Below are 25,832 nucleotides of genomic sequence, written 5' to 3' on the forward strand. Positions count from 1 at the left end.
GGACTGTTCTTTCCCTACAGAGAGACAAGAGGGACCGCAGATGGAACTGCAATCCCTGAAGGAAATATTGATGGTGAAAGTGCCACACACTACACCAAAACGCCAAATGATGTTTTGGTTGGTTTTGCTGATGCTGGGTATCTCTCTGACCCACATAAAGGTCGTTCCCAAACTAGTTATGTATTTACCATTGGGAACACGGCGATATCTTGGAGATCAACCAAGCAAACCCTTGTGGCTACCTCCTCGAACCACTCAGAGATCATCGCCCTACATGAGGCGGTTCGTGAGTGTGTATGGTTAAGAGCTATCATCACACATATTCGAGGGACGAGTGGTTTGAGTTCTACCACTGAAGAGCCTACTTGTATTTATGAAGATAATGCAGCTTGCATCGAACAGATGAAGATAGGATATATCAAGGGTGATAATACAAAACACATATCGCCGAAGTTTTTCTACAATCAGCAACAACAGGCCCTCCTCAAGATTCAAGTGAATCAAGTAAAGTCTGAGGAGAATGTGGCAGATTTGTTCACCAAATCATTGCCTAAGGCCATATTCGAGAAACATGTGAAAAGCATAGGAATGCGAAGACTTTCCAAGCTCCCTTGATTAATGTAAGTATCAGGGGGAGTCTAACACACACATGTCATTCTCAAATGTAGAAGGTGCGTTGTGCTCTTTTCCTTCGACCAAGTTTTTTTTTTTGTCCCACAGGGTTTTTATTGTTACTTGGCAAGGTTTTTAGTGAGGCAACAACTTATGCACCATTGCGTCTTTGACTTGGCACAAGGGGGAGTGTCAAAGGAAAAACATATTATGTGCCTTCGTCAAAGTAACTGACGAAGAGGGAATCAAGGAATCAGTGATTACCAATCAATTAGCATAAAAGATAGATCAATATCAGTATTTAATATCATAATTGTAAACATTATTTCCGTTGTAATTTCTTCCCTATATAAAGGGACTATGAAATGAAATGAGTAGACCATTCCAATCTCCATTTACTTTTACAATTTAGAATATATATATACACACACACACACACACACACACACACAGATTCGATCCAGAGAGGAGCTCCGCTTTGAAATTAACGTGTGAAGTTCGAGTTTTTGGTAACTTTTCGGTCGCATATCCACATCTCGACCGTTCAGTTTTTAGGTACTACTGTATAGATCATCTCTGCAAATTTTCAGCCAAATTGATGATCGTTAAGGTATCTAACTCGCTTAAACCAATGGATGAACTGAATTTGTCAACCTGAACCGTACCAACTTTAAAGCAGTTATCAATGCCTTAACGATCATCAATTTGACTTAAAATCTGCAGAGATGATCTATACACTAGTGCTTAAAAATTGAACGGTCGAGATGTGGATATGCGACCGAAAAGTGATCCAAAACTCGAACTTCACACGTTAATTTCAAAGCGGAGGTTCTCTCTGGATAGGATTTGTGCGTGTATATATATATATATATATATATATATATATATATATATATAGTCGTTATTCATCATTTTATGGATATGAATTAATGCTTAAGGGCTATGTTGAAGATGAAATAATTAAAAAATATAGTAATCGTGATTTGAACACTCACGAGACTAATCCACTGAATTATGTCAAATCCATCAGAAGTAGTCTCGTAAGTGTTCAAATCATGACGACTAAATTTTTCATACATCAAATTCAATTATGTTATCTTCAACATAATCTAAAAATATTAATTCATATTCATTTTCTCTCAGACGCAAAAAATGATGAAGACCCAGGATCGATGATAAGGCAAATTTTATTTTTATTTTTATACATAAATATTAATAATAATAGAAGTCAAAGTTCAAATATCAAATTATCATCTTTTAAGAACTAAGTATCAAAGTGTCTAATTGTTGATATCTCAGTCATCATAGAATGAATTTAAATAATCGCACAACAGAAAAAAAAATTGGGGTTTGAGTCGAGACGCAGCGGTCTCATCTTCTTGTTTCCGCAGTCTACAACAGAATCGCAGCCGAGGGTGAGAAAATCAGAGAAAGAGATTCAAAGAACCAAGAGGCTTCTTGGCTTTCTGTTTCTCGAAGCTTCAAGGGGCGCCCATAAGCTTCAAGGTTTTTCCCTTTCTCTATTTCAACTTTGCAATCTCTGCTCTGATTCTTGAAAGTCATCTGCTTATGCCATTTGCAGCATATATAAACATCTCTATTGAATTCATTTGTTTGTTTTATGCAGATTGATAGATGGATAGATGCATTAAGAAGAAGACGACCAAATTCAATTTTTAGGGTTTTCAGTTTCGGTGATTGTTAGGGCTCCGGCGATGGATGATTATCAGGAGATGGAGAGGTTCGGAATGGAGAACGATTACGAGGACCTCCAGTGGATCGGTGGCGAGGCCTATTACCGAAACCGCAAGAGTAAGCGCGTGCAGACCAAAGACGATGCTCTCTACGGCTCGTTCGCTGATTCCGATGACGATGAAGACGACGGCTCCAGGAAACGTCGCAAAGAGCGAAAGGCCGACTTCACAAAGCCCGTCAGTTTTGTCTCCACCGGCGTCGTCGTCCCCAACCAGGAAGCCGAGAACGATTTAAAGCAGCAGAGCGATGATAGTAGGCCTGATATTGATCCTGCTGCTATTTCAGGTTCTGGTCTAGGCTTCAATAATTCTGGTCTAGGGTTCAATAATTCTGGTTTAGGATTCGGTAATACTGGTGGTTTAGGATTCAATCATTCAGTAGGCAATGATGATGAGGAAGATGACAGCAGTTTTCTGCCGTCGGCCTTCGGGAAGAAGATAAAGGAGGGAGCTGAGAGGAGACACAAGGAGAAAGAAAAGATGAAATTGCAGCAGCAGAGTAGTCGGTCTCAAAGAGATTTGGAATCTAAAGGAGCAATCAGCGGCGGGGATGGGGATTTGGGGGCCTTTGAGAAACACACAAAAGGCATTGGGATGAAGATGCTTGCAAAAATGGGATACAAAGGAGGTGGTCTTGGGAAGAACCAGCAAGGAATTCTTGCCCCCATTGAAGCCAAGTTGAGGCCAAAAAACATGGGTATGGGTTTTAATGATTACAAGGAAACCAAACAGCCCAGTGTGCAAGAATTGGATGAGGAAAAGCCCAAGAAGCAGTTGCCGGCTGCTACTGCCACCACCAAAAAGAGGAATTCCTGGAAGAAGATGGTTGCCGGCAGGACTAACAAGGAGCGGTATATATCTGCCAAGGAGTTGTTAGCCAAGAAAGAAGAAGAAGGTGCCGAGGTCTTTGTGCAGAAGGTGGTTGATATGCGGGGACCTCAAGTACGAGTTTTGACCAATTTGGAGAATTTGAATGCTGAGGAGAAGGCTAGGGAAGAAAATGTTCCCATGCCTGAGCTACAGCACAACTTGAGGTTGATTCTTGACATGGCTGAGCTTGACATCCAAAAGATTGATAGGGATTTGAGGAATGAGAGAGAGACTGCTATAAGCTTGAACCAGGAGAAAGAGAGATTGGAAGCTGAGGTGACTATGCAGAAGCAGCACTTGGATAGCTTGGATGATATCACAACTGTGTTGGACCGACTGGGAGAAGAGAAAGCCATGGGAATATTGACGCTGGATTCTCTGGCAAAGAGTTTCAGTGACCTGCAGAGGAGGTATGCCGATGACTACAAGTTATGTAACTTGGCTTGCATTGCCTGTTCCTTTGCACTCCCTTTGTTTATCAGGATGTTTCAAGGTTGGGATCCTCTTCGGAACCCCTCTCATGGAATGGACGTGGTATCCACCTGGAAGGCTTTACTTCATGGGGAGGGGGAGTATGAGCGGTGCCTTGATATATGGGATTCTTCAATGTCTCCTTATACCCAATTGGTTTCCGAGGTTGTGGTACCAGCTGTGAGGATTGCTGGAGTAAATACTTGGCAGCCTAAGGACCCTGAACCCATGCTTCGTTTTTTGGAGTCTTGGGAGAAATTGCTGCCGGCTCCTGTTCTTAATAGCATAGTGGATATGGTAGTCTTCCCCAAATTGAAGGAGGCAGTAGACTTTTGGGAACCTCACCGGGACACAGTTCCCATCCATGTCTGGGTGCATCCATGGCTACCACTATTAGGACACAAGTTGGAGGAGGTGTACCACACAATACGCTACAAGTTGAGTAATGTTCTAGGTGCATGGCACCCCAGTGATGGATCTGCTTATACGATACTCTCTCCTTGGAAAAAGGTTTTCGATTCTGCAAGTTGGGAACAGCTAATGCATCGATTTATAGTACCCAAATTGCAGCTTGTTTTGCAAGACTTCCAAGTAAACCCTGCAGATCAGAGACTTGATCAGTTTAATTGGGTCATGAGTTGGGCTTCTGCTATTCCAATTCATCTAATGGTAGATATGTTGGAGAAGTTTTTCTTCCCCAAGTGGCTACATGTTTTATATCACTGGTTAATATCAAACCCGAACTTTGAAGAGGTTTTGAATTGGTATAAAGGTTGGAAGGAACTTATATCTGAAGAGCTTCACGCAAATGAAAGTATCCGCTATCAGCTTAATTGTGGCCTTGACATGATGAATCGTGCTGTTGAGGGTATGGAGGTGGTTCAACCTGGTTTGAAAGAGAATATTAGCTACCTCAGGGTGCTTGAGCAAAGGCAATTTGAGGCACAGCAAAAAGCAGCAGCGGCCCATGCAAATTTGGGTGGCGCAGCCCATATTGATGGTGGTAGTCACGAGATGACCCTGAAAGATGTTATTGAAGCCCATGCACAGCAGAATGGGTTGCTATTTAGGCCTAAGCCTACTAGGACGCATAATGGCCACCAGATATACGGGTTTGGTAATGTAAGCATAATAGTTGACTCTCTAAATCAAAAGGTGTATGCCCAAACAGAGGACACTTGGTCCCTTGTATCCCTTGAGAAGTTGCTTGACCTGCACAATACTTCTCTTACAAGAAGACGCTGACACTGAATCTTTGAGAAGTGGAGAGGAGTTGGTAGGTTTCATATGCAGCATGCATCTCTCAGAGTTCAAAAAATTAAAAGTTAGCTTGTTCATAGTTTTGCAGCTTATCTTTGGATGGAATTGATACTGCAGACTGTAACTTTTTTAATCATCAGCTTAGTTTTGCATCCAGAATCTGGTTGTGTAGAATACATGTGCTACCATACTTATCAATCATTTTGATTATTTTCATATTCTCATAGGACAATGCCCTGCTTTCATTTTAATGCCTACTGATATTCATCATGTTTGAGTTCAGCTCCCTCTCTACGCACTATATAATTTATTGGCTCTCTTGTTCAAAATTCTTGTTGTGCATTCTTTTGATGCTTCACGACTAGAAAGGCTGATCATATGTGTGGAGTATTTGGCTGCGTTTTGAGACCCCCAGTGATGCCATTGAAGGTATCATAGTGTCAATTTGTTTATATGTTCTGAGCACAGTGTTTGGTTTGCCTAAACCTGTAGGAGTATTCATGATCAGTTCTTGATGATTTGTTATTAATATGGATATATTAATGCGTACACTCTGCTTGATTTTTTGTTTGTATGAAGTTTTGTTCGTTGTTATTGGATGGGTTGAATTCTCAGACAATTGCTAAAGGGTCTTTGCTAATGTTCTGGTGCGATATTTGGGCGACCTTATTTGCGATTATTTATTAACAACATAAAAATGGCCTCTGTTGAATTTTTCTGCAGTCAGACTCTCTCATTCACACTTAATGCATAACCTTTTACCTCAATATCCATCTTTTCTTTTGCATATTTCAGGGATGAGAGAAGGTTGTTTTTATATTTGAATGACTGGAGTTCTATCATATGTTAGTGGTTTGGTTGCAAAATCTATCTTCGTGACAGCATTAAGTGTGCTCAAAAGTAAACACAGTTCTTACATGATGAACATGAACAGCATTTTGAGAACTTTTCAAATGCTTGAATCCATTCTTGTATCTTGATGATTCCATACATGTGGGATATGAACAGAAATGACTGTAACCCTGCATAATTGCCCCCCCAAAAAAGAAAAGGTTAATACGGATGGAAAGTTTAATTGCATGGAGCTTGAGAATGTATACCAGCCACACCTATGCATATATTAAAAATGGTGGGGAGGGGGATTTAATACAGATAGATTTTGTTTGTACAGGTTTCTCTTCCTTTTACTCAGACTGTCTTCATTTATTTGTGTGCAGCTCCTTCCTCTGCAGTTTTGCTGAGGTAGTTTTCAACGTCAGTGGTAACTCATTTCGTATTTACATTTGTGGTCATTTTTTGATACATATATTCAAAGCTTCCCCTCATTAATGTAATAAATGCTTATAGCTGCATATTTGGTATTTCTTTTGGAGCGTTGCTTTAAAATGCTTATAACTGCATATTTGCTATTCCTTTTGGACCATTTTTCTTTGAAGTTCACAACATGTTCTGGACTTGAAATGACAGAGATGAGGTTAATGGTGAATTTATCTAAGTGGGATTCTTCCATGGAAAAAACCTCCTAAATAAAATAATGAAATTACTGCATAGATGAATTGGATCGAAATGATCCATTGTGGGTTTGAAACTAATAAATATTTTTCCTGTTGCATTCATGATCCCTGCTCCTCCTGAATTATAATTCCACACCATCCCCTCCCCCCCCCCCCCAAAAAAATACCCCACAAAAAAAGAAAAAAAGAAAAGAAGAATATTGCTTTCCCTGTAGCGTTAGGAGCTAAAAATTGAACTGCATAGTTTGGTTGTCCCAGTTCTTCACTTGCATATAAACAGAACCACAAATCCCAAGTACATCATATAACATCCCTTTTCGGGACTTTGTTTCTGTCTTGCCACTTGATTTTGCTTTGTTTGGGGAACAGTTATGCTTCCTGTTTGCAGTTAGACATAAGTGAAGTGTCTGCAACATGTACATATAAAGAAGTAGTAGTTCAAGTAATCAACCATTTTCAAGAAACAATCCAATTCAGTAATAATTATAGCTAGCTTCATCAATTAGTCCAGCAAAATTGAAAGCAGTAGATGCTGATGACCTGATTTTAATGATGGTAGATGAACTCTGCAAAACTACAGACTAATTTGGCTCAGAAGTCCTCTCTCAAAAGCAACAGAATCACAAGCATGGGCTCGGACATGTTTCCCTTACCACTTGATCAATAATTTATATCCTTTCTCTCTCACTCAATCACTACAATGGTCTGTATATACTTGGTGCTCCCCAAGTATATGTTTTTAGTTTCATAACAATGAAAAGTTTGCATATAGTTCTGTTATGTTTCCTTATTACTGTTTTTGATATCTTTTCCCATAACACTAGTTCCTCTTTTCTGACTTACAATGCATGTAGGAGTCTCAAAAAGTTTATCACTTTCAACTGACATCAAAAATGAAATTGCAGAGAAAAGTGTTGGAAGTATAGGAACAGTGGTCAATGTTGTCTGCTGCCTACAACTTCTACATGTTTTTCCTTATAGCTATTATAAGTTACATAGCTAGGCAGATTTCTTTGAGTGCATCTTTAATGCATTCACATATGCATTAGTAAGTTGTATCAGTTTTACCATAGACGAAGCTTTAATTTTTTTGTCTAGTATTTGGTTGTAAGGTGCCTATATAAGGCCACCGTACCGTATGTTGTATGTTCAAAACATCTCAATGTCAGAAATAAGATCAAGAGGAATGATATTCTTCGTCTCATATTTTATCAAATAGAGTTGTGCGTCTTTTGTTAATCAGCATAGATGTATATCAGTCTCTGCAGGCCCATTCCCTTTTATTAATTACTGAGCTTGATTATTAAACGGTCCATTGTATCATTTGAGCAGAAAAATCATTAATCTGCAAGACTTTTAAAGTCCTCTCCTTCATAGTTTTGGTGTGTTCTTTTCAACCATCTTCTGAGTAGGTTCTGAAACTTTATCGTTTTTTAGTGGCAAGTTCCTGTTAATTTTATTGTGTTATTGAAGCAAGTTATGAACCTGTTGTATTGTTAAAAAGCTTTTGGAAGCTTCATGCAACTATGAATTTGGGAAGTTTGAATGAACTGCAAGTATTGGATTGTCATATTCATGGTCTGATTGTAGTCTGAAATCTGAGTTCGGTTTTTGTGAGCATTGATCAATGAAACTATTCAAATTTGTTTCCTCCAGTATGAAGCTCTTGCAAAAGTTTACACTCAGTCATCATGGGAAAAGTTCTTACTTATTCTTTTCTTAATGGGTTTTGGAAGAAAATTGTTGCAATGTGAGATTGAGGCTTGGTCTGTTTTTAGATGACAGAAAGAAAGTTGCAGTATATTTACGCTTTTGTTGGAAAGCTGCTGTTATCATCTCTTAGTAGAAAATAGGTTGAAAAATTTTGCCTTTTAATGCATCATCTGCCTCAACTTTTGTGTTGGAATAGTCATAGACGTTATGATGTAGGAATAGTCATAGTCATAATGCTAAGAATGATCTAAACCATTTCATATGGAGGGATAAAAGAAGGGCTGAAATTACAGAATGAATATATGTATTTCTCAACTAAAACCACCGATCAATATGTCAACAACTTTAGAAATCAGTCTTAGGAGTGCAGGCCTGTTCGCATCCTAACATAGGATTGCAGTAGAACTTGAGTCCTAATCGAAGATGCAGATCTCTGATGATATTATGATTTATTCAATTTTCCAAACCATCCAAAGTGAAATCATCAGACATAACACAAGATATGTTGACGCAGTAAAACCCTCCAAAGAGGTAAACAACTGCGGGCACTATGCCGGTGAACGATCACTATATGAATATGAAAGTACATAAAGATCTTACACAACTCATCTACTAGAACCAATCTAGTGGACAGCGGTGTCTCCTCGTCTTTGCTACTTCCAAATTAGCCACCTTGTTCTCCTTTGTCAATCTTGAGATGGCACAACTCTCACCTCGGTTGTCAATCACCTCAAGGCACAAATCATGCATGAACTACCAACACACATGAAGCATAAAACTAGAAAACTTTTGATAGAAAAAGTTTGAGATTTGATGATCCTTTAAGAGCTAAACAAGGAACAGCTCGTGAAGAATTCTGAACAACAATTTTGGCTCAATACTTTCTGAGAATGAAATATCAGAAAGCTCTTTATAAACGTAGCAGTGATATCTTTTCAATGACAGAAGGCTTTGGATAAGACTTTTGGCGTCGCTGATCGTCAAGTCGTTGTGGGTACATTATTAGTATTCTGAGAATTGGCAAAAGAAATGGATCAAAAAAAAGGGGGGAACCCTAACAACGTGAAAAACACATATATATAAGATATGAATGAACTAGGGTCTCCTAGGGTTTCTACTACAGAAAAACTTTTCAAAAGAGATTTTTATCCATGGATTAAAATCAGACGTTTGAAAGGAAAAGCCCATAAATCAATTTAAGAAAGTTTGAATGCTTTGGATAAAACCTTCTGAAAATTCGCAGATTAGTACATTAGGATTGAAAAGATTTTCGCATCCTACAATAGGATTTAAAGACAAGTTCAGTCCTAACCACTTGACAAGCATGCACATGTATGCAAGACATACCTGATTGATGACAGTTGTGCCTGAAGCTTGAAGCATTCCATTCTTCTAAGGATCCAAGACTAGAAAGTTATTACATGAAAACATGACTCTTGGTTGTTGTGCTTAGGAAATGCCAATCAATTAAACATTGCACTAACAAGGGCCTTTTGGTTATGGTTTTTCACTTTTGCTACTGACTGGTGTTGAATGCATAATGAAACTAAATTGACAGTTACAATTTTAGACCTCAACAATCAGTAACAGACGAGCAAAAGAGTGCAGTTTCTTGACACTGCTTAATACCATACGGTTATACCATCACCCATATTCAATAGACAGCTTGATGTAGAACGGATGGCAGCCCAATTCGAAGAGTAGTTTGATCGTGCAAAAGGAGAAAAACAAAAAGTTACTAGTAGCCACGACGGAGCTCGGTGTCCGATTGGAGCGCGCCATAGCTTTCCGGAAAGGGAATCGCGCTAGGAACAAAAATCGTCGCTATGCCACGATGTGTGGGCTTTTTCGGCCTTTCGGGGTTGTTTAGGGCCTCAAAACTGCAATTTACTGTTTTTTCGAAATTTCAGTTTCCTAGTTTATTTTGGGTTTGTTTTATTTTACCCATGAGCTTTAGAGTTTCATTATTAGTCGCCCTAGGGTTTCTTTTCTCATATATAAGCAACCTTAAACGGTTGCAAAACTATCTTTTATCATATTTTCAATCAAATTGAGATTTATCTCTTTTATCTTTGGTGGACTCTAGAACCTTTTGTTTTAGGTTTATTACTTGTAAACCTAGGTTACTGTTCCGACTGCGTCACAGCCAAAGGGTGAGACTTGCTTTGGAAGAAAAAGGCATTGGTGACACATCATTCCATCTCGATCCTGTAACCGGCAGAAATATGAATGCCTCATCTCAATCGAATTGCAACACTCCCGGTTTTCCAGAACCGCGACCACAAGAATTTCAATACGATTAAGATTATTTAGTATGTCGCTCCGCTAACACTCCCTATTACAATATAATTGAATATATGAGATTGAGTTTAGACTTTGGAACCCATTTTGATTCGCATGAATCATAATCTGAGCAGTGTTGTGTTGGTTTTTAAAGCATGTTAATTAGGAACAAAGAAAGATTTTAAAGTCCCACTCAGGGACGGAGCCACTTGAAGGGCTGTCTAGGTTGTAGCCCAAGGGAAAAATTGGGCCAAAACTACCAAGTATGGGTATAGCCCAAATAAAAAAAATAAAAAATAAAAACTAATGCTTTGCAATTGTATTTCTGCTTTCGGTCTCGACTCCATACTCTCAGATACTCTACTCCATACTCTCAGATACTCTCACTCTCTCACCGAGGCACCGACTCCATACTCTCAGATACTCTCACTCTCTCCCCGAGGCACCGAGGCTTCAAATCTTCAATCCCTGAATCTCATATTCTAAGCTCTCTGGTAAACACCATATACCCAATACCCATGTTGATGATGTTTGATTGTTTGAATCTCCCTGAATCTCGTTGATGATGTTTGATTGTTTGAATCGTTAATTCGTGATTATGGTGTTTAGGACTTTAGGGTGAGGACCGTGAGGTCGTAATTAAGTAATTGGGAATGACCGAATGGGTTGATGAATGATGACTTGATGTTGATAATTGGGAATGGGTAATGGGTTGATGTCGATAATTGGGAATGGGTTGATGTTGAATACTTGAACTGTTGATAATTGGGAATGGGTAATGGGTTGATGTTGATAATTGGGAATGGGTTGATGTTGAATACTTGAATTGTTGATAATTGGGAATGTGTTGAATCGGTTGATGAATGGTGATGTGGTGTTTGATGTTTGGTGTCTAGATTCCACATAATTGGGATTTTAGTGATGTTTTTTTTTAGATAAATGATAATTATTTATCTAAGCTTAGGCCATTTAATTTTGCATAATTGCATATTTTTCCATCTTGCTTGTTAATTGTTATATTGAAATATATGTATATATATTATAGGTATTGAATAAAATGACGGATCGCCGAAAACCCAAGCGGTATAAAAATATTCTTTCATGGTTTACAAGTGATATTCCATCAAGTGGTAGTGGGAATGAAATCGGGTTTTCGTTTTGAATAATAAAGGCGTGAGGATGAGCCTCCCACTGGGTTCCAAACCTCAAAAAAAAAAAAAGTTCTGCGCAAAATATTTGTTAGGCTAAAATTAGCCCAACCCTCCATACGATCCTGGCTACGTCCCTGGTCCCACTGGTTCTTCCAGGTATGTAGAAAGAATTGTTAGTGTCTCTACTCTACTGGCATGGTGAACATTACCTTCAGTGGCAGAGAAGTCACTGAATGGATGGACAGAATACAACAATGGAACCCCAAGTTTTTCACACTTGACCACATTCCAGACAAGTACTTCCGATCTGTCTCCAAATTCTTGAGGCGTGTGGTGATGGCTCGAATGGAGGAATCTCCTGATTTAGCAGGTGCTTATCACGGTAAGTTGCAAGAAGTATATGGCAGTATGGCACAGAAGACAAGTGGAAAAACTCAAAAGTGTTTTGATACAGGAAAAAGAACATCTAATAAGACTGCTTGATGAAGTCGAAAAACAGCTAAATGAAACGACATATTAGCTGGGGAAGAGTTTAAGCCGTTCTTCAAGTTTGACACCCAACCAGGTTTAATAAAAAAAGAAAAGAAACATTGACTACGTTAGCAAGCAGCTGTTCATATCGACGCCTGACAAAAATCCTAAAAGGTAACTTCACTCCTTTGTTTTAGTCTTTAGCCTAGAGACAAGCTATGGTACTTGTACGAATTTGTTCAAAAGCTTGTAACAATGTCGTAAGAGGTGTAATTACTATTATTAGAACTAAGATTACACAAAATAGGACTCAACATTACAACTCTAACAACAAATTTGTTGTCACTTTTGTAAATGTGGGTATGAGATACCCACAAGTACACTAGAATTTTCCCTTTAGCCTATTGTATTTTGTATATACTGCCTTTAGATGCAAGTAGTCTCTTTCCTAAATGTATTGTGGATTGAATTCAAAAGGGTGCTGTATTTGATTGCAGAGATACTTTAAGAGGAAAATACAAACCTTAAGCTGACAAAGGTTGATAATGAAAATATAAACCTTTAGCTGGAAATTTAAACCTACTTTCATAATGATAGCTGACAAAGTTTTCTTCAATACAAACCTTTAGCATAGAAACCAGCATTAAGGTTGTGGCATCTGATAAACTTCATCAAGCTTTAATATTAGTTGATTCTAGTGAAAATTAGATCCATTCCTGTTTTAAGTTTCCTGCTTGGAAGGTAGCTCTGTTAATATAGTTCATTTTGCATTTGGTTATTAATGATCGTGCACTGGACTTGATAAAAATATGCTGTAGACTGCTAAAATCTTCTCTCTAAAATTAAAGACTTCCCTTTGTCGTAATGTGCATTACATTAAAAAACTGTTATGTTTGATTGCAGACAGTGGCGTAGCCAAAAATCTCTCTTAGGAGGGTCAAACTTTATTAACTAACAAATTATATTCATTTCTAGTCGTCCTCTAAAAATAACACAATCTTTTGCCCAAAAATATATATATATTAGTATAAGTAAGAAAATTTAGGTGTAATATTTCTTGTACTAATGCTGAAATTGAAAGCTCCTTAAATCATGTTGAATAAATTTTAGGATTTAAGATGAATGATAAATATAGAAAAACTTATGTGTTACTTCAATTTAGCATATTAATAAAGAATCATAAATATGCGCATATGGGCATATATTGATCAATAGGGTAAGAAAACCTTGAAAAGATTCATATTAATTAGATATATGTAGTGTATTAATAGTGTAAAATATTATTTCATTCCATTAAAGTTCAAGGATAATTAAAACTAATTAAGATAAATTTGTATTGAATTTTAAAAATTGAGACTAATTAAAGATTTTTCAAAAATTGAGAAGGGTCAATTTTATTTCATTCCATTAAGATTCATAGATCATTAACACTAATTAAGGATTTTCTAAAAATTGAGAAGGGTCAATTGACCCTTCTCGCCCTAGGCTAGCTACGCCCTTGATTGCAGAGATACTTAGGAGGAAAATACAAACCTTTAGCTGGCAAAATTTGATATTGAAAATGTAAACCTTTAGCTGACAAACCTTCAGCTCAAAATATAAACCAACTTTCAAAATGATAGCTGACAAAGCGCATTCATTCTTATATGTCAATCTGGGAGACAAAGCGCATTCATTCTTAGTATACTATATATATGCTTTCTGCTATATACATGCCTTCTGTAATAAATTCACATTGTAGATATACCTCATCAAATCTTTCACCACATTCATTCTTATATGTCAATCTTTCCCATTTTGCTCACTTGACTGCAAGCATTAGCTTTCAATCATACAATTGATGTTAATTTTGTTAACTATTCTTTCTATGTTTGATAACTTCTGTTCGTGTTTTGAATTGGGGGAAACTTGGGCTGCAATTGCATGAAATTAGATTCATTGCAGTGAGGAGAACTTCTAATTTGATTCATAACCCGTTCATTGCAGCTTTATTCATTTTCTCTCCTCTAACTATCCAATATTTCAGTGGCAGCTCATTGCATCCAAGCAGAAATACACAAGAGACGTCAACAGCAGACGAACCAATTGATGATACTTCTGAAGAATTGATGTAAAATAATTGGTTCAAACTACAAAAGTAGGATATTTTTGTAAAAACCAACCACTTTTTGTAATTTGTACATAACGAACTGTTGAGAATATATACATCCCACATGGGAAAAATGGGACCTTGCCTATGGGTTTATAAGGGTTTGGGCCACTCCATCCATTGCCAATTGGTTTTGGATGTGAACTCTAGATTACTTTATCATGGTATCAGAGCGGGTTATCCACGTGTGCATGCCTAACGGCCACACGGGCTCCACGTCACCCAAAAATTGTCCACGTGTATGGCTTGAAAATTCGCCACACGTGCGGGGGCGTGTTGAGAATATATACATCCCACATGGGAAAAATGGGACCTTGCCTATGAGTTTATAAGGGTTTGGGCCACTCCATCCATTGCCAATTGGTTTTGGATGTGAACTCCAGATTACTTTATCACGAACAGCTTTGGTTAGAAAATCCATTTTTTGAAAAATGTAAATAAAAAGCTTTGGTTAAAAACTTAAAATACCAGCTCTTCCTTAGAAGTTGAGGGGGATCCGTAATGATGCACAAACACAGAGTCGTTAAACCTGTCTGAGATTGGAGCAGTGCTAGAGGAAGTCCATTTGCTGATACAAGATTTTGAAATGGTGAACTGGAAGAACGTGCGTAAAAAAGCCAACCAAGTAGCTCATGGTCTGGTCCAATCTATGTTTTGTAAGGAGGTTGGTCCTCCATGGCCTAGTGATTTAATTGAATATGCTAATGATGTAAGGGGCTGATCTCTGGTTGGAGATTGTTTCTGGCCCGTATTTGTACTCTTTGAGAGAGTTTATTAAAATGCATTTTGAATAAATAAAAAGAAAAAAACCAGCTCTTCCTTAGAATTTCCATTTTTGAAATATGTAAATTTACAAGTTTGGTTAAAACACCAACTTTTGTAAGATGTAATAACATCTACGGTTAACGTCTCTAAAATTATTGTTGTTACTCAATATAAAATTCAGAAAAAAAAAAAAATTAAATTTGCAGCATCGCGCGGGCCGAATACCTAGTGCATGCTATTAGACCATTACTTGGATAAGTTAATTACAGTATTTTGATGTCAAAGTTATATTTACACAATTAGATCCCTATGAAAGATGATATAAATTAAATGGCTAAGTGCATCTTTAGCAGACTCTCTATTCTGGCTCCTTAGCTATTTTGGAGAGCATCTTTAGCTTTTTATCAAGGTTCTAAAAATCGCTAGGCGCTAGTCGGGCGGTAACCCGAGGCCTAGCGCCTAGGGGCCTAGGCGGGGACTAGGCGGATTTGTTTTTTTTTTTTTTTTTTAAATTTTATCTATATTTTTATTACATATAATTATATAAATAAATATGTAACCCGCCATCACATTATCTCATTGGTAACTAACTAACTATCACTTCTAATTAAATAATAAATATTAATTTTACTAAGAACCTATGCAACCACCTTTGTTTTAGCAACGTGCTGATCTGATATTCTTGGTTACCTCAATTAGTTTATCATTAGTCTTATGAGTCTTAACCACTCAAGGTCTAGTCTTATCTTTCTCAAAAAAAAAAAAAAAAAAAAAAAGGGTCTAGTCTTATCTTTAAAGTCTATATGCGGTGGTAAGCAGAGAATTGTCACGAATCCCACTTTCTTCACAATTGTTTATTTGGTTCCTTCATCTTCGCTCCCCTTCTTCACTGAATAGCACTTTGCCGGCGAAACCAGAAAAGCATAAACCAGAGAGAGGTGACGAATTTCAACCCCATGAGGGATCTGAAGAGGCCGATCCTCACCGTATCGACATGGGTTGGGCGTCAACTGACAGAGAAGAGTCGAGGACTGCCGCCTTGCTGCTGCAACGACGATCTAGAAGACTGAAAATTTGAGAAAGCCAAGCGCCTAGCCCTCAACGCCTAGCGCCTAGGACCGCCCAACCTCCGCCTAGACCGCCTAGGCGGCCGCCTGAGACCCCAGCGCCCAAACCATTCGCCTAGGCCAAAATCGGATCGGGAAACCCCCGCCTAGCGTCTAGACGCCGCCTAGGCCGATTTTTAGAACCATGCTTTTTATATATTTTAGCAACTGCACCAAACTCCTAAGTTGCTCTCCATTATAACTTTTAGCTATCTCGCTCCTAAATATAGAGAGCGAGATGAGGCTCTCCATAATTTAAAATATTCCTTTTGGGTTATTTTATGTAATTTATAAATACATTTAAACTATTTAATCTTCATTTAAAAAATAATATAAACTCAAAAATATTAGCTAAAATAGAGAGCACTAATACAGACGTATTTCTAAAGTGGCTAGGTAAAATGACTTTTTAGCTACTTTAGCTAAAATTTAACAAAACAATGGCTAGTATTGCTAAAGATGCTCTAAGTGAGTAAAGATTTGTGGCCAAAATTTGTGGCCAAAAAGGTATTTGAGAGGAAGCTCTTAGTAAGGTCGGAGGTAGCGTACGTTTCGAGTAAAGACGTGTTACAGATATGCCTCTGTTTATTTCCTGTCCATATGCATATACTGATTGTCTCTTTTTCATAACAGCATATTGCTAAATGCTATATTGTTCTTTGCTTCCTTAATTTCAGATTTAGGCTTTTGCAGAAATTTGATTAAACAGAATTGGGGAGCTTACTTTGTCTTGTCTACATCGGAAAGTGATGCAGACAGGTTTCCTTCATTGTCCCATTAATTTATACTTATAATTAGAGATTGTTTAAGGAGACCTGTAATAGTAAAAAAAAAATTACTTGCTCTCTGCCATGTTTTTCGCTTCTATCGATTCTATTAATTTTAAGTTTCTTGGATTAGCATTGCTCTTTCATTCCTAAATTTATATTACAGTACAAACTGGTTTAGTGCAGTCCTCAAAGTGAACCTTAATATATATTGCATGCCGAAACATTCTTCTTCCCTTTACTCGTAATAGGCATTTTCTTCGACAACTCCGAAAAAAGTTCTTGAGATTTTAAGTAGTTGCATAGTTCACAGAGTACATATTAAGGTTAATCCTGTCAGTGAACTTTGTTGGCGTCTAATACAACTTTATACTTGCTGCACACCTCAGGTACGTGTTCATTGCATTACAATTTTACATGTCAGATTCTGATCATGTGGTCAGAATATATGGGGTATCTGCTGGGTTTCTGATATGAAGTAGAAGAACTATTTAGTATTTACAGATAATGAATAAGCATTGTATCTGGGGATTGAATGTTATTATAATTTAACAAGTGTTCACTATGCCAAAAAACGTATCAGACGACAGACAGAAACTGTTGTCTGATTTGGAGTGCCACCGTTGTAGAGCGAGCCGTTGTCTGTTGAAAATTAAGACAACGGTGGAACACAGTTGTCTGATAAACAAACAGGCAACGGGTATGTGGTATAACTGTTGTGTGATGGCTCGACAGATGGCTCGGCAGATGCCATGCGCAGCTGCGCAGCAGTTGAAGCGCTTCCTTCAGACAACAGTGCTTGGTTTCAAGCTGTTGTATGTTAAGCATATCAGACAACACATTTTTATTTTTTGTGTTGTCTGATTGATCCTCAAACTTCAGTGCTTGGACTATATCTGTTGTATGATTTACATTTGGGACAACAGAGTTTAGATGCTTCTGTTGTATGAGTTAGTTTTTGGACAACAGAGTTCAATTGCTTCTGTTGTATGATTAAGGTTTAGGACAACTGAGTTTTGTTGCTTCTGTTGTGTGAGTAGAAATTAGAAGACACTGATTTGTTAAAAACCGATGTGTGATATGCATGATTGCAATCAGTTTCTGCCCCATTTTTGGACATTCAGACAACAGGCAGTCGTCATTATATCTATTCTGTTGTGCGATCATTTGAACATCCCATTCCTGAATTAGATTATGCATTCATTTGCTCAATATTTACCAAATGAACAGTACTTCATCAAACACGAATATTGGAAACCATCAAATGAGTAATCTAACCAATACTTTAAACTTCAAAAGCAAAGAGGTGCATTTCCCAAAAGTGAAGAACCCGAAACCTTCCAGTTAATCAAAACTCTGAAATAAAAAGTGAAGAACCCGAAATCAAAAGTGTCATTTGTGATTTGTGAAGAACCCGAAATCCTCCGGTTAATCAAAACCAGAAATCAAAAGTGAAGAATTAGAAATCAAGACCGTGATTTGTGATTTGTGAAATCGAAACTCGTGCATAGTGAGGACGAGAAGACGAGAAACCATAAACCCCCAAATTTTAGGGCTTACCAGATTTGAAGACAAATCTCAGATTTAGGGCTTCAGATTGGTACCAGAGAGTTGGGGTTCAAGGCTTGAGGGCTTCAGAGGCGGTGGATTTAAGGTCGAGGGCTTCGGAGGCGGAGGATTTAGGGTCGAGGGCTTCAGTGTCGGAGAGAGTTGGGGTCGGGCTGGTAGTCTCAGTGGAGTTTTGGAAAGAGAGAGTCGGGGTCTGAGTCTGACCGTGAAGTTTTGGAGTCAGTGTGTCTAGGGCTGGTAGTTGTGAAGTGAATGATTTTGTAGGCTTTTTTTTTTTTTTCCAAGTTGGTCGGAATGTGTAGTGGTCCAGGACACATGGCTAGATAAGCCATTAGTTGATGGATGCACGTACAAGGCATCAGACCATGGTTTTTAACTTATGTGTTGTCTGAATGCAACTTTTAAATTTTCAATTTGCCTCCTCTTGTTGCCTGGATGGGAGGGAAATTGGAGAATGGAGGGAAATATTGGGGTTAGGGTTTGCGACTCAAAGAGGGGTTAGGGTTGCGACTCAAAGAACTGCAGAGAGGGGAGTGAAATCAGAGAGAGGGGAAGTGTGGAAGTTTTTTTGGCTGAAATGTATCTAGAAGAAGATGGGTTTCAAGAAGAAGATGGGTTTGATTCTTTAAGAGAAGAAGACGGGTTCCGCTTTCAGAAGCTAGAAGAAGATAGGCTTTACGGCTTTTCCCGAAGACTGGCTAAGTGGGAGACAATGTGGTAGACAGAGGAGCACTAAGTTTAGTTTTTTTACTTTGTATAATCAATTCAGACAACACATAAATCAATGTTGGTTGTCTGATGGTCTATACTTGAAACTTAGGGACCTAACAAGCAAATCTCCAGCCTATTACGAATCACATACAAACTCACTTCTCCCGCCTAGGATCACCATCTCGCATTCACACAACAAAAATAGATCACTCCGTTGTAGGAGCTTACAATCGTGTACCAGCATTTCACCCAAAAATTGGTCTTTTTGCGGCTAATCACTCTCATTTTAGAGTACATCTGATTTTCTTCCAAACTTGCACAACGGAAAACAAAAAATGTGTTGTATGTTATTTTGCAACTTACTCTCATACAACAGATACAACTATACTGTTGTACAAGGTCAGTTCAAATTTCGACCCAAATTTGAGCAAGGTGAGAGGGAAATTTTTTTTTCATTCAAACAACAGACAAAACCTTATAACTGTTGTACAATAATCTTGCACCCAAAAAAAATTGATTTTTGACCTATTTATACAACTAAATCTCATTAAACGTGTTGTGTGAAGCTGTTTTCGTCAACAGACAACGGAAATTTTTTTTTCGTTGTCTAAAAAGTGTAGTGTGATGAGGATTTTGGCATAGTGGTTTATATATGAAGTTGTTACGTTATCTGTACATATGTTTGCGATAGAGCTTGGAATCTTGATATAGATGGTTTTTACTCAAATAGTGTATTAGGGATACAAACATAAACATATTCAACAATATTGGAGCAACTTTTCAGGTACTGGGAGAATGAAAGTGGCAATCGACAGGTATTGAACTTTGGACACTTGAGAGCGATCTTCTGATCTCCAGGTGGCGTTGGTGGTTTGACTTTGAATTTAGGCCACTAACAATAACAAAGATCGTGGCTCTCTGAAGTAGCATGCATGTCAGTGTACTGAAGCTTGCTGATCAGCAATGCTTGATAGATCTAGCTGTATAAGCTGGGTAGAACAAGGTAGCTGATGAAGACCGGGAAGAGAGAAGTAAAAAACAAAAAGAAAGGCAGAAAAAAAGGGATGGAAAGAGGGGAGAATAAGATAAGGAGGTTTGGGTGATATATATAAGAGAATTACATGGAGACCTAGTTATTAAGCCAGTCGCAAAAATCAATTTCCCTTCAGGAATTGATTTTAGAGCAATGAACTGCTGACTACCCTATTCTATGGCTATAAACAAATTCCTTGATATTAGAAGTGAACTGATTGAAGCTCAAAATTTGCATGCCATGAACTTCACAGAACTGAAACTCGATCTTTACGTAATCTACTAGGAATATTAATCCTGTTAGAATTTGTGGCTTTTATACCACTGTTGGAATTTGATGCGCGGAAGCTTTAGTTAGTAGTGGGTTAGGACAATGTGTTTAAGAAAAGATATTTAGGAGCTAGCTAGAGTTTGGGAAGGAGTTTAGTAGAACACTTTGTAAAAGAGGAGAAGAGATTGGAACAGAGGAGGGAGTCTTTTATTCTTGATTGATTGGTTGATTCAAGTAGAAAATAAGACTTCAAGATATTTGGAATGCTTCAATATTATTCACTTCCCAAGAATAGGGTTTATAAAGTGATACAAGAGTAATCCTAATAGGAAAAGATCTCCTACAATTATACAGAGAGACGTAATCTATATGTACAAGGAAAGTAAATATTTATAGAATATTCTACACTCCCCCTCAAGTTGGTGCATAGATGTCAATCATGCCCAACTTGTCAATCGAGTTGTCAAACACTTTCCTTGACACTCCTTTCGTAAGAACATCTACTAATTGATCTTCTGTATACACAAAAGGGAAATGAATAATTTTCCTGTCCAGATTTTCCTTAATGAAATGTTAATCTACTTCCACATGCTTAGTCCGGTCATGCTGAACAGGATTGTGAGCAATCTCAATAGCAGATGTGTTATCACAATGCAAGTCCATAGCTTTCTTGAGTTTAAAACCCAAATCTTTCAACACATTACGAATCCACAACATCTCACACACTCCATGTGCCATACCTCAAAACTCAGCTTCAACACTTGACCTAGCAACAACCTTATGTTTCTTGCTGCACCAAGTCACCAGATTTCCTCCAACAAATGTAAAATACCTAGACGTGGATCGTCTGTCTGTCTTATCACCAGCCTAGTCTGCATCCGTGTACCCTACAACTTCCAAATCACCCTTTTTTTCAAACAACAAACCTCTTCCAGGTGCCATCTTAAGGTATCTCAAAAATACGATACACTGCATCCATATGCTCTTCATTGGGACAATGCATAAACTGACTAACCACACTCACAGCATAAGCAATATCAGGTCTAGTATGGGAAAGATAAATAAGCCTCCCTCTTAGACGTTGGTACCTTCCTTTATCAGTTGGAACTTGATCTGGATAGATTGCAAGGTTGAGATTCATCTCGATCGGTGTCTCAATAGGATTGCAGTCAAGCATCCCTATTTCAGCTAACAAGTCAAGTACATACTTACGTTGAGACAACGAAATCCCCTTTTTAGACCTTGCAAATTCAATTCCAAGAAAGTACTTCAATTGCCCAAGATCCTTCATCTCTAACTCCTTAGAAAGATAGTTCTGTAGAGCCTCCATCTCTTTTAAGTCATCCCCTGTGACAATCATATCATCAACATATACTATCAGAGCGGTGATCTTACCCTGACTACGCTTGATGAACAAAGTGTGATCCCAATTGCTTTGTCTATATCCAAACGTCCTCATGGACTTGGAGAACCTCCCAAACCAAGCTCTTGGAGACTGCTTCAAATCATAAAGGGACTTCTTCAACTTACAAACCTTGCTAGTATCATAAGGCAAATTTTTGACTCCTAGCGGCATGTCCATATACACTTCTTCCTCCAAGTTACCATTGAGGAAAGCATTCTTCACGTCAAACTGACGTAGAGGCCAATCTTTAGTTGCTGTGAGTGAAATCAATATTTGAACAGTATTGATCTTTGCTACAGGGGCAAACGTCTCTTCATAATCAATTCCATAGCGTTGAGTATAACCTTTGGCAACTAATCTGGCTTTGTACCTGTCAATGCTCCCATCAGCTTTAAGTTTTACTGTAAACACCCATCGGCATCCAACAGTCTTCTTTCCAGCAGGCATAGTCACAATATCCTAAGTCGAGTTTTTCTGCAAAGCCTCTAGTTCTTCATTCATTGCTTGAGTCCACTTAGGGTCTGCCAAACCCTCCTGTACACTACTAGGAATAGATACAGTGGATAATTGATCAACAACAAGTGCATGTGACCCATACAACCTATGGTTAGACATGTAATTAGCTATAGGATACTTGGCTTTGGTTTTGATGTCTGGTTCATATTGTTTCTTAGGAATACCCTTGGTAACCCTCTGTGATTTCCTAGACTCAATATTACCTACCGCAGATAATTTGTTCGAAATTAAAGGTACCTGAGAAGGAACACTCACAACTGATTTTTCAGTTGACGATGTAGAGAGGGGGAAAAACTCTGATAGATGAGGACTAGTCATCACCGCCGGGCTAGTCAATGAGTAATTTGTTGGTCTGTGATGTTCCATATATTCCAGGATGCATTAATTCATCATTGTTACCCTCATTTTGCATATCAGTCTCTTGACGTGTGGGGTCTTGATTTGAGAACTCACGGCCACTTTCAAGTCCACTTTGGTGCCGCACAATAGTAGGTTGGCGTGCTCCATCTATCTTCTCTGACAAATTAGGTTGACTTGCAGCATTCCTCAACTTGTCAAGTTGGTGGCTTAAGCCATATGGCCGGCTGGAGCCAAGCCGTTGGCTGATGGAATCATGTCTAACTGAGGGCCCCACGGACCCATCGAATTGTCTACCTCCAATCAGACCACCATTTTCACTTGGGGACCCCACGGTTTGGTCACCTTTTTCTTCTCCTCTTTCTTTTCCTACGGCAACATGCTCTTTTCCTTTTCCATTTTTTTCTCCTCTTTCTTATCCACTTTCTTTTCTGTAGGTGGAGGACCCCATGGCAGCTTCCTTGTCTTTTTGGTAGATGGGGGCCCCACGGCTGCAGCATCCTTTTCTTTTTTGTTTTCTACTACTCCAGCAGCATCCTATTCTTTTTCGTTTTATACTACTCCAGTTTCTGTTTCGTTTCTAGTTGAAGAATTCCCAACTCCAAATCTCGATTCCAAAGCATCTAATTTTTCAAATTCTTCAAATGCAAATAAATCTCAAGGATTCCCTTCACACACTCTCTCCCCCTGAAGGGAAGACTCCGAACCTCCCCCTGAATAACAAGACTCAGATTCACGAAACGCAACATCAAGAGAGACATGCATAGTGCCAGTAAGAGGATCATAACATCGATAACCCTTTTGGAATTCAGCATAACCAACAAATAAACACTTACGGGCACGGGGATCGAGCTTGCTGTGCTGAGGCTTAGGAATATGAACATAGACTATGCATCCAAACACACGAGACTCAAGATTTGGTAGCGACGGAAGTGACAGAAGTTTTTGAAGTTTCTGCTGAGGATTTTGAAATTCAATTACCCGAGAAGGAGTACGATTAATGAGGTAGGCAGCGGACTTCACAGCTTCTCCCCAATATTCACGAGGTACATGCATGCCAAACAAAGAGGCACGGACAACTTCAAGTAACTGTCGATTCTTCCTTTCTGCCAATCCATTCTGTTGAGGAGTATATGAGTTTGAAGTCTGATGTCGAATTCCATGAGATTGCATAAACTTCTGCATAGGGCCATTCACATATTCGCCACCATTGTCAGATTGAAAAACTCGAATAGACTGTTGGTACTGTGTGGACACCATTTTATGAAAAACTTGGAATATGGAACAAACATCACTCTTGTTCTTTAATAGAGATACCCAAGTCATACGAGTACAATCATCAATAAAAGTCACAAAATACCGAGCTCCAGAAAAAGAAGGGATCTCAGCAGGACCCCAGACATCAGAATGAATCTTCATAAATGGAATGGGACTTTTATTAAGACTAGGTGAATACGAAATTTGATGACTCTTAGCCAATTCACATACATCACAACGAAAAGCTGAATCACTGACACCCAAAAACAACTGAGGTTGTAGTTTCTTAAGATAACTAGAAGATAGATGACACAAACGACGATGCCACAGCCACACTGTTTCCTTAGCATTCACTAATCCATTGACCTAATTCACTTGTCCTACCAACTGTTGCTCTCCACTCTCTGTCAGGTCCAAGTAATAGAGTTTCCCCCTTCTAACATCATAACCAAGAATCCGCCAAGTCAGAATATCCTGAAACACACAGAAAGAGGGATAAAATGTCACAATACATGCTAGTGCTAGAATAATTTGGCTAACAGATAGGAGATTATATGCCAATGAAGGAACAACTAACACAGACTCAAGGGTTAATGTATTAGACAGAACAACATAACCTTCTCTGATAACCAGAGTTGGAGTACCGTCTGCCGTAGAGACAATGTCTTGAGAGGAGGGTTTCAGCTTTTCTAAGAGACTAGGATCATTAGTCATATGGTCAGATGCACCTGTATCAATTATCCAAGAACTATTCATAGATACCTTACCCTTCATACCTGACTGTGCTACGTTAGCGGAGGCATCAGATAGGTGCTCTTCCTCTGTAGTAGCCACGACAGCTTTTCTGAGGTTCTTTCGCTGTTTCTTGGTGAAATCCCACCAATCAGGGTAGCCAATTACTTCATAGCACCGTTGCTTGCTATGACCCAAAACTTCACAGAGCGGACACTTTATATTTGCATATGGATTTATTTTACTCGGAGGACGACGTGGTGGAGGAGTTAAGAGGCTTGAGGAAGGACCCATTGAGCAGAAAGCAAGGGCCTGCACATGACCAAACAATTGTGCAGCAGGACGTTAATCAAACACTTTAATCAAATAGCAGGAGGTCTTGTTGGCTAGGAGGGCTACGGCTTGGCTTGGAGCAGGAAAGGTTGACGGCTTGTCAACTAGGCTTAAACAATTATGCAGGATGTGGTGGTGATATAAAGTATAAACTTGTCCCCACGTGAAGTTGTCTGGGAAAGAAAAAAGAAAGAGAAAAAATATACTTGTGATGGTGGAAAAATAAATTTGATTGGGTGGTTCGTAGGGTTTTTTGATATGGTGATGATGTGGGCTACTTTTGATGCGGTGATGTCACTGGGGGGGGGGGGTGTAGTGGTGATGGTCAGATTGATAATGATTCAAGAATTGTTTAGAGTTTCGAAATTTAGGTATGTTCTTCGGAATTCGGGTTGGAAATTCAGGTATGTTTTTCGGAATTCAGGTTTTGGGTTTCAACAGAATACGGTGCAAGTTCAAGAATGGAACCTGCTTTGATACGAAGTAGAAAATAAGACTTCAAGGTATTTGGAATGCTTCAATATTATTCACTTCCCGACAATAGGGTTTATAAAGTGATACAAGAGTAATCCTAATAGGAAACGATCTCCTACAATTATACAGAGAGACGTAATCTATATGTACAAGGAAAGTAAATATTTACATAATATTCTACAAGTCATACATCGTACATACATATATAATTCTATATAGATATTGTAAGCCGACATTGTGGCTTACCATTTCGCTGACATTACCTAATGTGGTTAGTTGTTAACCGCAC

At 38.5% G+C, this 25,832-nt stretch overlaps 1 protein-coding gene and 1 pseudogene across 2 annotated transcripts; both read left to right on the top strand.

Annotated features, from left to right (window-relative positions):
* Positions 1-1,926: 1,926 nt before the first annotated feature.
* Positions 1,927-5,249, top strand: LOC112176321 (septin and tuftelin-interacting protein 1 homolog 1). Of its 2 annotated transcripts, none has more exons than XM_024314175.2 (2): positions 1,927-2,118; positions 2,240-5,249. In XM_024314175.2, exon 2 carries the CDS (start codon positions 2,328-2,330, stop codon positions 4,950-4,952), a length of 2,625 nt encoding a protein of 874 aa, XP_024169943.1. In that variant the 5' UTR covers positions 1,927-2,118; positions 2,240-2,327; the 3' UTR covers positions 4,953-5,249. The 2 variants fall into 2 exon arrangements, with proteins under 2 accessions (XP_024169943.1, XP_024169946.1); XM_024314178.2 differs by having other exon boundaries at positions 1,927-2,097; positions 2,243-5,249.
* A 3,495-nt stretch (positions 5,250-8,744) lies between these two features.
* Positions 8,745-12,148, top strand: LOC112177855 (annotated as a pseudogene).
* Positions 12,149-25,832: the final 13,684 nt, after the last annotated feature.

The sequence above is a fragment of the Rosa chinensis genome, chromosome 7, assembly GCF_002994745.2.
Source record: "Rosa chinensis cultivar Old Blush chromosome 7, RchiOBHm-V2, whole genome shotgun sequence".
Taxonomy (NCBI): Eukaryota; Viridiplantae; Streptophyta; class Magnoliopsida; order Rosales; family Rosaceae; genus Rosa; species Rosa chinensis.

Excerpts from the sequence above, each read along its gene's own strand:
- LOC112176321 (XM_024314175.2), top strand. The coding sequence starts at position 2,328 with ATGGATGATTATCAGGAGATGGAGAGGTTCGGAATGGAGAACGATTAC.